The following is a 16,557-nucleotide window of genomic DNA, read 5'->3' on the forward strand; positions in this document are numbered from 1 at the left end:
AAAAAGTTTTTGTCCCTGGTTATAGTTTAAAAAAACGATTGAATTTAAATATAATAATTTGATTTAATAACACATTTCAGATACAGCTCCTTTAAAAGCTTGCATCTTAAAACCCTTTTCACTGAACAGAAAAAAAAAACATTTCTAGGAAAAATATAGCGATGACAATTTTTACAGTAGTATAAATGGAAGAAAGGTGCTGTAAAATTCATAAAAAATGAATCATCTTAGATTTGTCAAACGTGGAGATTAGTGGAGGCGATTTAAAATGAAAAAAGGACCCTCTCAAATTTTAGCTGAATGTTCAAGGAATTACAGTTAACCATGAAGAAATAACAAAGCAGGTGTTTCAGCTGCTTGTCACTTCGCTTAATGTTGCTATACTCCTCATATGCTACTGTGGCAGCTGAAAGTCTTCTACTTTGATTGAAATTCGGCTATTTGCATACACTTCCGGATCATTCGTGACGCTTAGTGTAGCATTTCCGGGTTACGGACGAAGCACCAAGAGACAGAAGAGGGTGAATCGTACTTTATCTCGAACTTGATTTATCTGTCAGCTTCGTTCATACACCGGTGTTGCAGTAAAGTGTAGGCACTGCTGCCGTCCAGCCCGATGAGTTGCCCTTCAACCCTCTTTTTGCTGTGTTTGGGACAGTGGGGTGGGAAATCGGATCTGACAGCCTCTGTAAACATCAAGACATCACGCACCGGCATTTGCGGAAACTCCGGGAAACGAGCAAAAGTTGTCTGGGCTGATAGCAGTAAAACGCCGGAAAAAAAGACGACATGCATCTAGCAAAAAAAAACTCCAAGAAAAAACAGGCTGTTTTTCTCTTTAATTTGCATTTGAGATCCGGGGGAGAAAATGTCTGGGTTTGATCGATTTTATTTTCTAAGTTATTAAAAATGATTGTACAACAACAGGGCATCACTCACTTTCGGTGCCTAGGGCGGCGGATATAAAGCCTATTTGAAAACTAGTTAAATATGGAAAACTTAAATAAAGATAACTAGTCTAGTATATAACTCGTCTCCTACAACGAGATCGCATACGGGCGGCGATTGGTGTAATCTTAGCTTCAGCTTTGTGCAGGTAATTTACAACGAAAATATATTTTTTGAAGAGTATTTTATATCTTCGATTTTCGAACTTTTAGGAATTTTCGTTGAAGTAACGATTATACGCGTTGCTGTCTTTGTTCGTTGATGACTTTTATTGCATTAAGAAAATTGCATTGCTGACACGTTTCCAGAGTGCTGCCACTATCCAGAGATGAAACCCTTATCAACACTGATGTGCGGAGGAAAGGCGTTCAGAGATCAGTGCGGGCAGCTTTCCTTCACTGATTTATGAAAAATATGACGCAGCAGGTTAATTTGTGAAATTCAAAGTACTTGTAAGAGAGTGACGTTCATCTTTAACCTGCTAGAATCTGGTGATTAAACGAATCCGGGATTTATTGGCAAGTAGGCCTACACCAAGGTGGAGTTTGAGTCGCTTTAGTTTTTTTTTTCTAAAACTCATCGCTTTTCCTGTAATAAATATTTTTTCATAATTTTTTTTATTAAACTTATAAAGAATTTACAAATACAAGTACAACCAGAGGATCAAAAACAGGTACAATAGAAAAAAACCCAAACAGAAAAAAAAACATTCAACCGCCAGAGGTAATGAAGTAAATTGTGTGATCAAATTGTATTTTTTACATATATCATATGTTTTCCTTGCTTTATTATTTCTCAAATTTTGTATAGAATTTAAATAGTGTTTCAGCTCCACCTCAAAAGTACTAAAAAGGGGATTATTAGACCATTTTGATTTATGGATGTGAAATGACTAATAAATTGACTATAAATAAATGCTCTTTTTCCAAATTTTCTATTAAACAGTACAATAAAATATCAAAATCCTTAAATCTAAAAAACACCTTTAACTGCCTGCAAACAAAACTCTGGAAGTCCGTCCAAAACAACTTCACAAACACACACCTTACAAATAAGTGCACAAAAGATTCCCTTTCAGCCCGACAAAAAACACACAGATCATCCTGCTCAGGTTTAAATTTAGAGAGCACTAATTTAACTGAATAAAACTTATGAACAATTTTAAACGATATCTCTAACTTTATTTGTAATACCTATCAAATAAATATCCCAATATCTATCAGGAGTTGTCCAAACTAACTTCCAGTTTATATTTTGAAATATTGCATTCCAAAAAGATAAACCAGAAGGGATAAGATGGGGTTTACAAAGATTCCTTATATGAGTATTGTTACATTTCTTGTCCTCTCTTCCTGTAAATCTGAGGCATCTAGCGAGCAAGGCATGACTTCAGGCTGTCCCGTGACGCAGGAATGCTCTAGGTATTGCCCTACTTATAGTACACTGTACGCTCAACATTTAAGCTTCCCATGTGTTACTTAACCCATAACCTGGTGTTTTTGTTCTGGATTTTAGTTTTGATTCAATTCAGTTTATTTATCTGAGGACAAAGCTTGCCACTTGTGAAACTACAGTTCGCTGTGACATTAACAAGCCGTGACCCCTGTTTCCAGGCCAGGAGGAATGTGGGCGGAACCCAGGGGAATTCACGTGGACCAGTCGGAGCTGCTGTGCAAAGATGGCTGTGGTTACTATGGCAACCCCGCGTGGCAGGGCTGCTGCTCCAAGTGCTGGCGAGAGAGGTCTCGCAGGGCGCAGGCCTGCAGGCAGCACAGCAGGTAGGGCCCACGGCGGACCGCACTGCCTGAGTACACGTCCCGGGGCCGTGTCCCCGAGCCCTGCCTTTAATAACTGCGTCGCACGACTCAAAAAGAGTCGTTTTCAGGAAGCTTTCAGTGGTGTATCACCGTCCTTCTTGCATGTTTCTGTGTTCTTGTGAAAACATTCTAAAGCTCGTGATCAAAAAAAATGCTGCTTTTCTTCAGCTGTGATGCTGTTGACCACCTGCAGCTGCTCCCAAATTCTTGGCACAATATGTGCACACGATGTGGACTAACTGAATTGTGCAGATGGTATTTGGTGGGATCTGTTCATTCTTCAGGGCTTGGCGATTGTTTTGAATGTACAAATGTTGGTTAAATACCGAGCTTAAGTGTTTCCTATGGAATTGCATCTCACATTCACTTAAAAAAAAAAGAAAAATAGGTCAATCGCAGTGAACTTGTAGATTTGTTACAGAGCTGCGTACTAAGTTGAGTATTACTGGTATGGTACAGTCTCGGCACCATCCCCAGCTGCACACTCAAGTGCAGCAAAAAAACCTGTGGAACAAGGTTGGAGACCAGCTGATCCCGTTCTTAGTACAGCATGAAGAAATAGAGAATAGTTGAATTATTCAGTCCAGTGAACTATTACGTGGGTCATCGTTAAGATATATTTATTACGGCCTCTCCCATATATAGCTGGACGGTCTTGGATATTTGATATTATCCCTGCTCCCCTCTAGGTTTTTAGTAAAGAAATGTACGCGTTTGTACGCTGAAATCCTCCAGATGAGAGCATGCAGCTACCTTTGCAATTTTTTATCAGTTTCATGGAGCCATGAAACCAGTACAGCAGCTCTGGGTTTAAATGTGATCATGTACTTTGCCACACTGGCTTACATTTTCATTTCTAAATGATATGGAAACACCTAAGGCACAGGAGAGAACACAGGGATATTTTTTTTGCGATAAGCTACATTTATGTGTAAGCAGTTCTTACTTGTCCTCTCCTAATTTTCCACCTGTGTTGACCCTACTTATCCCCAGAACAAGATTTTTGTGTTGACCTTTTCAAGTGTTTTTCAAGCACGTCTGTTAGCTTGTATATATCTTGAATGTACGTTTGGACGGCAGGGTGGTGCAGTGGTCAGCGTTGCTGCCTCGCAGAGCTGGGGCCCTGGGTTCGATTCAAGGAGAGTTTCTTTGTGGAGTTTGCCCTGCCTGCGTTCTTGTGGGTTTCCTCCAGCTGCTCCGGTTTCCTCCCACAGTCCAAAGACCTGCTGCTAGGACAAGCTGCTAGGCTTCTGGGAAAACGGGCCCTGGTGTGAGTGCGTGTTTGTGTCTGTGTGGTGGACTGGCGACCTGACTTGCATTTGTTGCTTGACAGGATAGGCTCCGGCTCCCCCTCAACCCTGTATTGGAGAAAGATGACATAATTCTGTATCCCTCCAGTGCCGTGTTCTTATAAGGAGTGTATTTATCTCTTGTGCATTAGAGAGATTGGGGTTCACGTGTGCACTAATTGATTGTGTGTACATGTGAGCTTCAGTGCGCAGCCTGTGTACATTTGAAGAAAGCATGTGCTTTTGGTACAAGGTGACAAGTGAAAAGAGACCATTGGGCTCATCATTTGTTTGGTTGCTAGTACAGCATTGAACATCATCTCATTCAACCCTTTTTTAAAAGATCCCAGGGAATCTGTTTCATGTATATGGCTAGGTTCTCTGTTCCAAATACCTTCCACCCTTTTTTCTTGTTCTCCGATACTTATTTTGCTGGTTTGGTTTGCCCTGAATTAGTTTCCTGCCTAGATCTTGCCAGTACTTTACAGGATGCGCTCGTTGCTTTCTGACTTCCCGTGGCCGGTGTGCCCTGGGGTGTGTAGATCTTCGCTCTGCGATGGCTAAGCGTGTGTGGGGTTGCTGTTTTGTGTCCACAGCCCTAGCCCCGGTGTGGAAGGGGGCTCAGCCATCACCTTCTCCAAGTTCGAGGAGAAGAAGAGCACAGAAAAGGGGCGACGAGTCAACACCATGAAGAGGCTTTTCTGGGGCCCTTCTTCCTCTCCGAAGAAACCCAACGGTGAGATGGTCCTCTACATAGCTCAAAACACAAAGGCGTCATTTTCTCAAAATGAGCCACAGGCTTTTAAATTCACCCATCACCTGACTAGTAAACTAAGGACAGTGTTTGTTTCACAGATTTCCTGTGAAATCTAGTTTGGCTCTGAAGTGAGTGTCAGTTGTGCTGTTCTGTTTTTATCAATGGGCGGCTCTCTGAGCCTGGGCTTTACCAGTCAAGCTCCTTCATCCCCTTGCAGGGTTTTTGGTTTTACTAATATCTGTCTCCTCTCTGTCCCCAGAGCCCACAGAGAGCCAGTCTGCTGCCCTAAAGGCGTTTCAGAGCCTCCAGCCTGGAGACTTTACTAATTTCCTCAAGCTGCTGTGCAAGCCGTTCTCCCAGAGCCTGTAGTCGCGCTGCACGGCCTTTGTCAACACCATGGAGGCCTACCATGTAATAGCCCCTCTCACCGACTACCTGTCTCTGTCCACGTCTCTGCCAGTCTCCCATCTGTATTTCTGCTCCCAGACTGCCTGTCACTCACAGCCTGTCTCCTGCCACCTCTCACCCTCCCCACTCTCTCCTTCCTCCTCTAGCCCACTGTGCCCCAGGTCTGCTAACGCTTTGTCCAGTGCCCTCTCACACTGCTTCTCTGAGAAGGTGAGGCAGCAGACCTCTTTCTAGTGTCACTGAGATGAAGAGCTTAGAACCTGGAAGAACTTGGCATTGGCTGATCCCCCGTCTGTCTCTTTGTAGGATCTGCTGGTACAGAAACAGTGGGATCTGGTGCAGGATTTTTATCAGAGTATCGCCGGACACTTCAGCAGTGAGTAAAAAGCAGTTGGAGGTGTATAATACAATTTTGTATGAACTTGTGTATCTTATGGTTGGCCCCCATTATTTAACTAAAGAACAACTGAATGGTCTCATGTGCTGTGTGTCTGACGGGACTGAATGGCCTTATGTATAAACTGTCTTGTTTGGTTGATTGTCAGTAGCGTAGTGACACAAGGGCCAGATTTTGCAGCAAATTGGGCTGGATGTGTTGGATCCAGACCTTTGCTGAAACAGTTTGTTACACAGTTTTCGGTACAGTTGAGATCTGGGATTTGTTCTGGTCAAGAAAGGGATAGAAGTCTTTTTCGTGCTGTTCTAGTCTGCCGTGTTGCCTGTACCCATAGAGAGAGACTGACCGATTGAACCCAAAGGTTCTGTGGAGCACAGAACCGATACGTGTGAGAGGAATGCCTGTTGCACGCCTGAAAGAGCGCTTGGCTGTGGCTTGGTTGTGCACATGCAGTGAGCTGGAGGAAGGGTGTGGGATTCCCTCGGGCTCGAGCTGCTGCCCCCCCTCTGTCCTGCAGGCCTCTCCGAGGAGCAGACGGTGCAGATGATGGAGCACATTGAAAAGCTGATCATGACGCGTCTGCACAAGTGGGTGTTCTGCCACGACAGCTCTGACGATGAGCAGAAAGACCTGGCCCTGCAGAGGAGGATCCGGTGAGACTCGGACCACAGACCTGGAAGCCCGCTGAGTACAGCTCAGTAACAGTCATCCTTTTATAGGCTGTTGTTCATAACAGATGCTGAAAATCCCAGAATACATCACCAAGCGGACAGCTAATCCTCTGGAGGAAATTTACACAAATAGGCTGAAATTATTCCTTAAAGTCAAAATCTCATTCAGGCTTACAGGGTGTAGGAAGGCAAGATATCATTCCTTAAGCCATGTGGGTTAAAACAAAATTTGTATCTCAGATTGCATACCTGCTAAACCACTGAAGGTTAGGCCCAGAGTCCAGAAAATCACCACATGAGTTTTTCTAATGAAGTGGACTATAATTGGACAGAGGTCTTTCCTTCTGTATTAGGTTTAGGAATGTCTGAAGCAGCCTTTTACTATTACATCTACACTGCCTAACTAGTTACTAAGCTGATCTTTGCCACTGCTATTTCCACAGATCTCTCAGCTGGGTGACCCCTCAGATGCTTCATGTTCCCATTAAAGAGGAGAGGTTAGAGGTCAACAGTGACGCCCTCCTGCCTGCCATCACAGGTGAGTTTTTTTTTAAGAAGGTAACTTTTAATTTCTCACTGATTAATAACAGAATATGGCTCTGTTGTTGTGCACTGAAATGTATGTAGATGCTATGCCTTATGCTGTTCTGTCCTCACCATCTCCGTTCGATATCTTAGGCTTTTTTAATTATTTTGTTCAGCTGGTACGTTCCATTGTGCTATTTTGAATTTATTTTTACAGAACAACAGGGTAAAGTGCACACAAAACCAGACAGCTTTGTATAATAGTCTTTGATAGACGACCACTTGAAGGCCTGCACATTCATGGAACCCAGTGACCCCAGTGGCTCTCTACCAGTGTCAGACAGGATCAGGGCATCATGTCTGGCCAGGCCACTGAGCATGACTTTTCATTGAGCACATAAGCGATCTGTGCTCAAGAGTTCTGATTAAACTCACTTCCTGGAACGCCTTCAAATGTATCTATGCCTTGAATGTGTAATAGTCCTGAACACCAGGATCACCTGTCTTGTCAACACTTTGAGTAGCTGTCACTGTCCTACATGGGGCTGTAGCTAGTTAGCCACTCTTATACTCTACCAATGGTCAGCATTGCTGCGTCACAATGCTGGGGCCCTGGGTTCAATTACAGGCCTGGGGTGCTGTCTGTGTGGAGTGCCTGCCCATGCTCTCTTAGGTTTCCTCTGGGTGCTCCAGTTTCCTTCCACAGTCCAAAGACATACTGGCAGGTTAACGGGCTTCTGGGAATGCTGGCCCAGTTGTGAGTATGTGCGTGTCCGGTCCAGGCTGTATCTTGCCCTGTGCCTGTTCCTTGCTGGAATAGACTCCAGCTCCTCCTGTGACTCGGAATTGGAAGCAGCGATTAGAACATTAGTGGATGAAGAGAGATTCTGAAACTTCCCGAACCCCAGTGGCCGTACGATGAAGGCATTTCGCCCCCTGCTCTCGGCAGCGATAATCGAGATGGACGCCCGGCGAGCGCCGCAGGACAAGCTGGCCTGCGTCTCCAAGTGCAACCAGAGTGTCTTCCGGGTGCTGGCCTCCAGAAGCTCGGAGCCGGCGAGCGCCGACGACTTCTGTCCGGCATGATCCTGGTGGTGCTGAAGGCCAGCCCGCCCCGGCTGCACTCCAACACGCAGTACATCACCCGCTTCGGCCTGCCGCACAGCCTCATGGCCGGGGCGTCCGGCTACTATTTCACCAACCTGGTGAGTCCAGCTGCGGGACCGCGGGCCTCTGCGGCCCAGAGCTTCCCCAGAGCGTCCCCAGACTGGCGCACTCCCGCGACGACCTTCAGGAATCTCTTTTGAACGGGGCGTGGCGTGGCTCTGAGGGTCTGTATGGGTGGGGCTTCACTGGTGACGATGACGATGATGAACAGCTGAGTTTCTTTTACACCGAGCAGGGCTGATGCAAATAAGCCCCGGTTACTTAATCAAGTATTCACACAGACCGCCTTAGTTATGCCTTTTAGTTGAATTGATTGAACTAGGGGGGACTTTTACACACAGGGACACTAGAAGTTGGATGACTGTTCCTGAAATTAATGAAACAAGTACCAAATGTTGGTGTTATTTGTTCACTCAGACTGTCTGTATACATCATTAGGACCCACATGAAGCACTGTCAATATTCCATAGGAAGAAAATGCAGGAAGGGGTGAATGCTTTTCACGAGACTGTATATGCAAGAAGAAACTAAAAATTAATGAACCACATGTGTACTGTAAGCAAGTCCTGTAAAAATTAACCATTTGACGTTCCTTTTATCATCTTGTGTATCATATGTCTATGTCGCGTCCTGTCTGTTCACCCAGAAACTGTTTAAAACTGAAGCCAGGTCTCTGCTCTCCCGGCAGTGCTGCGCTGTGGCCTTCATCGAGAAGCTGGACGGCCCGGCCCTGAACCTGAGCGCTGAGGAGTTCGAGGGGTACATGCAGGGCAAGCGCGCGGCCCCGCGGGACGCGGAGACGGATTGCGAGGGGCTTCGGAGGGCCAGGAAGAACCGGCAGCTCCTGGCGGAGGTGGCGAGCCGGCAGGAGCAGCTGGCGGAGGGGGCGCAGGCCCTGCAGGCAGACCTGGCGCGGTGGGTGCAGGCAGTGCAGACGCAGGTGGAGGAAATCCAGGCCAAGGTCCCCCTGAACTTCACATGCACAGAGCCCCCGAGTCAGAGCTAGCTTCAGGGGCGTGGCCTGCCTGGGCGTCTGGATGTTCGCTTCTGAAACTTCAACCCCAGGTATTACTTTTGGTAAAATGGGTTTACAAATTACTGGGCTGAAGTTCAAGGCTTTGGTGTTTGAGACCTTATTGTAACAGTTCTGTGGAAAACAGGAAACCAAGTAACACGGTTTGATTTCTGGCTTCTGTCTCGAAGTGTTAGGTTTTGGCGACCAGCCCTTCAGCTGGGACTTTTGCAAACACCAGTGTTTTATCTTCAGTCCATTGCCAAGAACACAGCTATACCAGGGTGCAGGGTAACTCAATAGGTTTTCCTCATGAAGGGCCAGCGCAGGGGGATGCTTCTTGGATCGGGCAGGCACTCTGAAGCAGGCCTGAGGGGTCCTGCTACACTAGGGTAGCACTGTTCAGTAAACTCAGAGAGGTCTCATTGACAAATTTGTTTTCTCAGAGGCTGCATTTACTGCACGTTGAACATGTTTTAGTTAGGAAAGTGTCAGCTGTGAGGTACCAGTAGTTCATTCTACAGTTGTACCTGCCTGCTTGCTTTCTCTGTGACACACCAATAAAGATGAGTATTTTGTTTCCTACTTAGTTATGAATATTTAAGCGCTGGAAGTCTTAAACAATACTTAAGAGTGGTTACTACTCAGGTACCTACATCTTTGCACCTTTTTTCCTTTTTCTCTGAATTATCGTCAGTTGAATCCTACGTGATCTTAGCCACATATTTATTGTTTTTGTTTGTCGACTGTGAAGCACAGGAGTCTTTTGGCTGCTTAACCTAAACCGGCCTTTAAATAATCAGAATTGCTTCATTCCCAGGGCAGAGGGGAAGTAAAACATGCTCTGGGGAAAAAAAGGGTTTGCTTTGTAAACCCAGGTAATTGTACTGGTGCGACGATTCTAGATCTTTTGGAGTTATAGAGACAAGGGGAGTGGGTGTAGAAAAAAACCCTCTTTCAACAGCAGTCTGATACGTGTAGTGAAGTGCCATATTTATACAACGCAGAGCTTTAACCTGAGTTTGAAGTGCAGTATTCAAGAACTGTTATTTGATTGTAACCAAAAATAACCAATGCTTCCCTCTTGTGGTGGAATGCAAGTATTACAGCACTCAAGTAAAACTAAGAGACAGGTCTGTAATTTAAGGAACAGGTCATCAATTCTGCTAGTCTCATTTCAGCAGCCTCTTTCTTGTACTTTTTAAAATGAATCAGGGTGCTCAATAGAAGAACATGTCTAAATTATTTTGTTTGTAGTGGAGTAGAGAAAGTTTGACATTTCTGATTTTTTTTGTCTTTCCTCAAGCGCCTTTGCGTATAAATAATGAAGTCGGGACCTTCCACCTCGGTGCCTTTTCTTATGAAGCTGGTATTGGTATTAGACTGTGATGTCCTGTTAAAGTCTGTCTCTGAGTGTAAGCTCTGTGTTATTGGTGTTCCTTAACTTTATCCCACGTATGTACTCAAGTTATGTAACTTAACAGGCCCGACCGTGGGTGGGAAAATGATTATTTTATAACAATTTGGTAAGCGATCAGAGGACAATCGCCTACCCCACCTATGGGTCCCAGACTCCAGGGCCTCAAGAGCCTCTGGAATAAATGTAATGTTCTCGTGAAAACAGCCACTATCTCAACCCAAATTCATGACGATAGAGTGCTTGGCAGCACTGCCTGAAAACATAACTTCAGGCAGCTGGGACTCTAGCAACTATGAAATCTAGAAAGGAAAGCAGTGCATCACAACCCTTGTAACCATAGTGGTACAAGAACAAATAACTATTAACCAACTACTTGTATTTTGGAACAAGTTACAGTGTAAGCATACTAGTGCTTTCTGAATTAATCTCCAGCTGCCGCAGGCTGCTGTGTGCAGTTTCAGCAGGGCTAAAAAATGAGGAGGTATACGGAAGATACTCGTGGAACTTTCTGGGGGAGTGGGGGGTGGGTGAAGTGGGTTCACAATGATTGTGTTCAGTAAACAAAGCCACTAGCACAAGTCCTTGTGTTGTGTACAAGCAGTCTGCGTAGTGCTTGTGATGTTTACTGGTGACATGAAGTTTTGAATAAAGCACATGAAGAACCGATATGAATGTGTATTAACAATAAATTCTTATTCTCTCGTGCCGTGTCTTTTGGAATTGTCACCCTATACTTTAAAATGCTTGCATCAAATAATAGAAATACCTGTGCCTCTGAACTTTTTTTCATGCACATTTGAACTGTTTCACCATATTTATTTTATGTTGTTAAATGTTTTTTTGTTGTCATCCCTTTAATAATCATTCTAAATTGAGTTATGTTCTCAACTTCAGTACATTCCATGTCTGGAACATGTTTGCACATGGATAGAAGCTCCTTTCTGTTCCTTCTACAGTAGTTTTCCATGTGCATTTCATATCCAGAAACAGAATTACTGAAAATGTAAAGACTACCTTGCGCAGGACACATGCCCTCTGCTTTTGTTTTCAGAGCTGTAATTAAGATTTGTAAGATGCATAATCACTTGTAAAACAGAAACAGGTTCCTGCCAACCCTGAAGCTGTCTAAAATACCTCTGGTGCTCTGGCAGTCACCTTTCCTTTCTCATAAAAACTAAAGCCTATTTTTATCCAATAAAATGTCTTCTCAGAATGTACAGAGTTGTCTTTTTAAGGAAAATCATAAAACAATGAACATATTTAATTTTTAAAAGTGAAGCCAGGTGAGCTGTTATACTGAAACACTAAGAAATCACACATGAAACTGATTCTCCCTCCTTAGAGTTTTTAGGTTTAGGGTTTTAACTTTTACAGCTCAGTGTTTCCAATAATCTGTCCATCACAGTATCTCAAAAAAATCAATCCACCATTTTTAATAAACCACTTATTTCTTCTTTAACATTGTTAAAATAATTCTAAAAAAACCAAAACCTGTTGTTTCAGAGAAGGCAGAGGATCAGAAAAAATTGTATACTGAACTGTACGCACATTAGCCTGTTTCTGGGTAATCTGAAATTGAAATGATCCTCCTTCAATGTGTTGAACACAACCATGAGTTGGAATTTGGTGTATTAATCAGATTGGACTGAAATAAAAACATTATACTGATAATCCAGTAAACACTTTGGCTTGAGGGCATCCCTGTGGAGGTAGCCCACACTTTTGGTTGATAAACTGTATTTCTTTTGAAGGTGTTGAACTGTCCTCTCAACATGAACATGGACAGTTAACAGATCCCAGCAGGCAGACTGTTCAGGCTGCAAATCACAGAACCCAAGAAACGTATATGGGTCAATCAGGCTGGATTACAACGGTTAACAGGCTGTAATCAAAACTGAGAACAGGCAACAACAAAGATGGACTGTTAACACTAGTTATACAGTTTACACTTTACAGATAGTATTATTTCCTGACCTATTCATATACATGCTCTAATCTTGTTAAGGGAACAATTGTGGCACTATTTCTTGTGCCTTTAACAGACCCCAAAAGAGCAAAATCTGATCCTGCTGGGCTCAAACGTAGCTAGAAAAACTATAATTTAAAGCTGGGAAACTAACAATGATCCTTTCATCTGCAAGTGGATTTATAGCACAAAACTGTGTAGAAGTTTCCTGTATTAAACCCAGACTTCAATCCACCTGTTCACAGACATTTCCCCATCTAGATCGAAGGCTGCTTTCCGCAGTGAGGAGTAAAAGCTTCTGACAAACGGAAAACAGCAGTCAAAAAACCAGCGGGAAATTGCACCCTGCATTTAGTTAAAAGTTTGGATTTAATTTGGAGAACAGGTGACTGCATCAAGAATAAAAATCAGAGTACAGATGGTATTTCACAAGACGACAGCCTCAAAGAAACCCTGTTATCTTATGCACATCATCACAGTAGACTATGATGGCTAACATCCTTGAAATCAGCTACAGTTGGAAAAAATCCAGAATGATTAGTTCGCAGTTATTACCTGCTCTGTTTTTGTATGGCTATTTAAAAACCCTGTGGTATATACAAAGCAGTCTTACCTTACTTTGAAAATCTGTTTTTTTAACAGCAGATGCAACAATGGGAGTGCGATAGTGACTTTCTGACAATGGTCATTACTGGTTTAGCTTTAGTCTGAGCAAGACCTGACGTGAAGTTGTCACAGACAACAACAAACAGTCCAAAGAAAGCTTACGTTATTTTAGGTAAAATGTAGAAATTTTGAACTGTGATAACTAAAAATTAGGAATTTAAAAACCGTGGGGAAGGTGATGCGCTTTTCATAAACAGTCGTCCAACAGAAATATGTTAACAGACTGGAGCTCAGCTGTAAAAGTCACATTTTCCCTGGGTCCAGGAGAACACCACAGCCATCCAGGCAAGGTATCTTAGTTTCTTTGGAAGCAGAAGACGGTTCTCCCAGCTCAGCTCAATCTCCGTAGGCTACTTTGGTCCACAACCAAACAGCATCCTCCAGCCTCCTCTGCCCTTTCAATTGGCTGTCCTTAAAAGTTGAATGCAGTGTAGTTTTTGTTACCTTGGTACAATTAATGCCATTTAGCGTTATTCCTCCATCCCCGCTTAGCCACAGATTAGCGAAAGCAGATTCGCTTTCAGGCTCGGGGTGGGTTGGTGAGCACTGCCCACACAGGGAGGGTGGTGCCAGCCCTGTTCCCTGCAGGAGAGAGCTTCTGCAAAAAAAAAAGCAGTCTTTCTGCTCCTTTGCTTCCAAAGTGCTGCTGCAACCAGCCACTGACCCACCACTGCGATGCCCCCTTCTCCTGGACCCTCCAGTGCCACTGCCCACAAACGCCTTGGTCTCTAGGAATGCAGAACAATGTAAGAAAAGAACAGACGACTCCAGGAAGTGGAACAGGGTGAACGGGCCCAAGCCAGCTATGCTGTCTGTGATCAGTCCCTTTGGCTGACGTAAGAAGTAGGCGTCTCTTAATCTCCCTTAGTAAGCAGATCTTCAATGTAGGCGTCCAGCTCATCATCCGTGTTGATATCGATGTCCCGCAAGGTAGAGGATTAAATTAAGCCAAAGCTGTGGTGCCTGCTATTCGGCACAATGCAGCCAAAAATTATAGCGGAACTGCTGAAAATCTACATTTGAATTCGTAATGTGAAGTGAAAAGAGTCACTTCCAAACAAAAGTATCGGATCTGACAGTCAAGAGTACAGTCTGGTGCGTCTCGTAAAGGGAGAAAATACCCTTTAGGGATTTCAGAAACGTGTGCTTGCTAACAACATTCGATGAACAAAGAAAATAAAACTATTATTTACTTTAAAAGCAGTAGCATTTGCCCCAGCAAGGTAATTCAGCTGGACAGCCTGAAAGATATATCCAAGGTGCTTCACGCCAACTGAATAGGTCTAAACCTTGGATACAGTGGGTGCCACTTTCCCAGCAGTGGCCTGATAATTCTTACGAGCTGTCCCGTGTCCAGGCAGCGAGTGAACAGCGCGTGGGAGCCCAGCCCTGGCTGCAGCGCTGCTCTCACCTCCTGCACTTTCTGCAGCAGAGCCACGATGTTGCTGCGCAGTTTCTGCAGCTTCTCCTCCGTCTCGCGGAGCCTGGCTTCGGCGCTGTTGCTCTTCTCCACCACGGCCCGGGCCCGCGCGTCTGCGTGGCTCTGGTAGGAATTGCACAGCGTCTGCAGCCCCAGCTCGTACTGCTGGAAATACTCCTTCTGTGGAGGCAGGGCACGGCGCAGGCGTCAGCCCAGCTGCCCCACCCGAGACCGTCGCGTATTAAGATATAATATCTAACTTATGCTTACAATTTCCTCACAAACACAAATATTTATGTGTTAAATTCAACTTTCTAGAGTTTTCATATTTAGAATATGTAAGAAGGTGTAATAACCGCTAGTCAATTATATAACCAACAATGCTGTCTTCCAGTGTTCCCTGGTGAACCCTGGACGTCCCCCCATGCCCTGTTGATGAATGGTTATCTAACGGCAGCCTCGTGTCAGCAGGCTCTCTGCTCAATCCCAGAGTGCTCCCTACCATTGGGAAAGCCACCAGCTCCTCTGCAGTCATGGTGTTGACATCATCCTTAGGGATCTGGAAATCCGGAGGGAAAAAGTACCGTAGCAACATCCTGGAAGGATTAAGGCAAAGGGAAATATGTTACAGAATTGTGTCTGCAACCATAAGAATCTTTAAAGTACAGGAAAGATATTAATATGCTATGGAGAAGACTGAAGGAAAAGTACATAAACACTTGGTTCTCCGAACTTGGAATAATCAGAGCACTTTTCACTTGTCCATTGAAAAAATGTGGATTACCTGAGAACACGAGTCCCCAGTGGTCTCATTTGTAGGTGTATGAAATACCAAGGCTTCACAGAACAGTCTGCAGGGTAACTGTGTTTGAAGAGGCGAACTAACTTTGCAATCGCCCTGTACATCTCTATATATACGGGAGCCAGACACTCCTGCACAGCTGAACCGGTACAGAGAGATGCTCCGAGTGCAGACGATTCAGGCGTCGTGGTGAGGCGGAGAAGAATCTCTCCGCGGATCAGCGCCTCCAGCGATGGGAAGCTGCAAGCCGGCGGTGATGTTAGTCAGGGAGGCAATGTGCACTAGCCCTCTCCCTTAAGGCCCTGTGCCTCGTGCCACAAGGTGGCCCGCTCGAGGGACGAGCGCGTCAGAGGAACAAGCGTGTCCTTCCTCATGGGTCCTGCACAGTGCAGAAATTACTACTGGCACTTCCAAATCGGATGGGGATAAAAGTAATAAAAAACCGCTGAAGGGGCAGCATGGTTATCATTCTTTCAAGTAGGGTGCTACAACAGCATGCTTAGGCTGCAATGGATCAAGTAAAGAATGGAATAAACCTTTACTTGTTCCGTGGTTATCATTAGCATTGCTGCCCCGGTTTAATTCCTACAGTGCTGTCTGCGTGGAGTTTGTATGTTCTCCCAGTGTTTGCATGGTTTTCCTCCCGCAGTCCAGAGACATACTGGTAGGTCAACTGGCCCTGGTGTGAGTGTGTGTCTGTGTGTGTCCTGCGATGGACTGGGTCCAGACTGTACCCTACCTTTTGCCTGCTGCCTGCCAAAATAGGCCCCAGCTGCCCTGTGACCCTGATGATAAAGTGGTTAGAAAAGGGGAGGATGCCACAGAGGTCCGGAAGCCCCAGGATCGGTCGGATACCCTCTCCGCAGCCTGTTACTCAGCCCCTGGCCTACCTCATCCTCACAACCAGGCTCTCGATGACTTCCCGGCTGGCCGTGGGCTGGGTGGTGTCGGGCTCCATTCGGGTGGGGGCTCCTTCCTCCTTCTCCATGTCCTCCAAGGTGTTGGGACTCTGGGACTCGGGCGTTGGAGGACGCATCAGCCGCACATCATCACTGCCCTTCAGCACCCTGCCAGCAAGACCGTGAGAAGGGCAGCAGCATCACGGACAACATCCCTGGGCTCTGGAGGACTGGTAACCACTTCTTTTCTTTGGCTATTTCATACCCCGCTTTGGAAGGCAGGCAGCTCAAGTACATTCAAGACAGTTGTGCTGTTGCTGCCGCCAAGACACGTTCCGTTTTATTGAAAATTGTCTGTCCACCAATTGCACCTTGCCTTAGACAATTCCTAGT

General features: G+C 45.0%; 1 protein-coding gene and 1 pseudogene across 2 annotated transcripts; one reads left to right on the plus strand and one right to left on the minus strand.

Moving 5' to 3' along the window:
- Positions 1-472: 472 nt before the first annotated feature.
- On the plus strand, positions 473-11,628 carry LOC148810824 (rab5 GDP/GTP exchange factor-like; annotated as a pseudogene). Its single transcript, XR_016086582.1, has 9 exons — positions 473-1,096; positions 2,562-2,726; positions 4,651-4,790; positions 5,071-5,222; positions 5,526-5,595; positions 6,134-6,269; positions 6,731-6,825; positions 7,762-8,017; positions 8,668-11,628. The product of XR_016086582.1 is annotated as a rab5 GDP/GTP exchange factor-like (transcript).
- A 1,099-nt stretch (positions 11,629-12,727) lies between these two features.
- Positions 12,728-16,544, minus strand: LOC148810825 (ATPase MORC2A-like). Its single transcript, XM_088908851.1, has 3 exons — positions 16,156-16,544; positions 14,966-15,059; positions 12,728-14,643 (listed from the first exon to the last, which is right to left on the minus strand). The coding sequence occupies exons 1-3, from the start codon at positions 16,299-16,301 to the stop codon at positions 14,308-14,310; spliced, it is 576 nt and encodes a 191-aa protein (XP_088764977.1). The 5' UTR covers positions 16,302-16,544; the 3' UTR covers positions 12,728-14,307.
- Positions 16,545-16,557: the final 13 nt, after the last annotated feature.

This window comes from Atractosteus spatula (genome assembly GCF_055471065.1).
Source record: "Atractosteus spatula isolate fAtrSpa1 chromosome 17 unlocalized genomic scaffold, fAtrSpa1.hap1 SUPER_17_unloc_4, whole genome shotgun sequence".
Lineage (NCBI taxonomy): Eukaryota > Metazoa > Chordata > Actinopteri > Semionotiformes > Lepisosteidae > Atractosteus > Atractosteus spatula.

Excerpts from the sequence above, each read along its gene's own strand:
- LOC148810825 (XM_088908851.1), bottom strand. The coding sequence starts at position 16,301 with ATGCGTCCTCCAACGCCCGAGTCCCAGAGTCCCAACACCTTGGAGGAC. Across the intron at positions 15,060-16,155 it reads AGCCTGGTTGTGAGGATGAG|GATGTTGCTACGGTACTTTT; the intron begins GTAGGCCAGGGG and ends TAATCCTTCCAG. Across the intron at positions 14,644-14,965 it reads AGCTGGTGGCTTTCCCAATG|AAGGAGTATTTCCAGCAGTA; the intron begins GTAGGGAGCACT and ends CTGCCTCCACAG.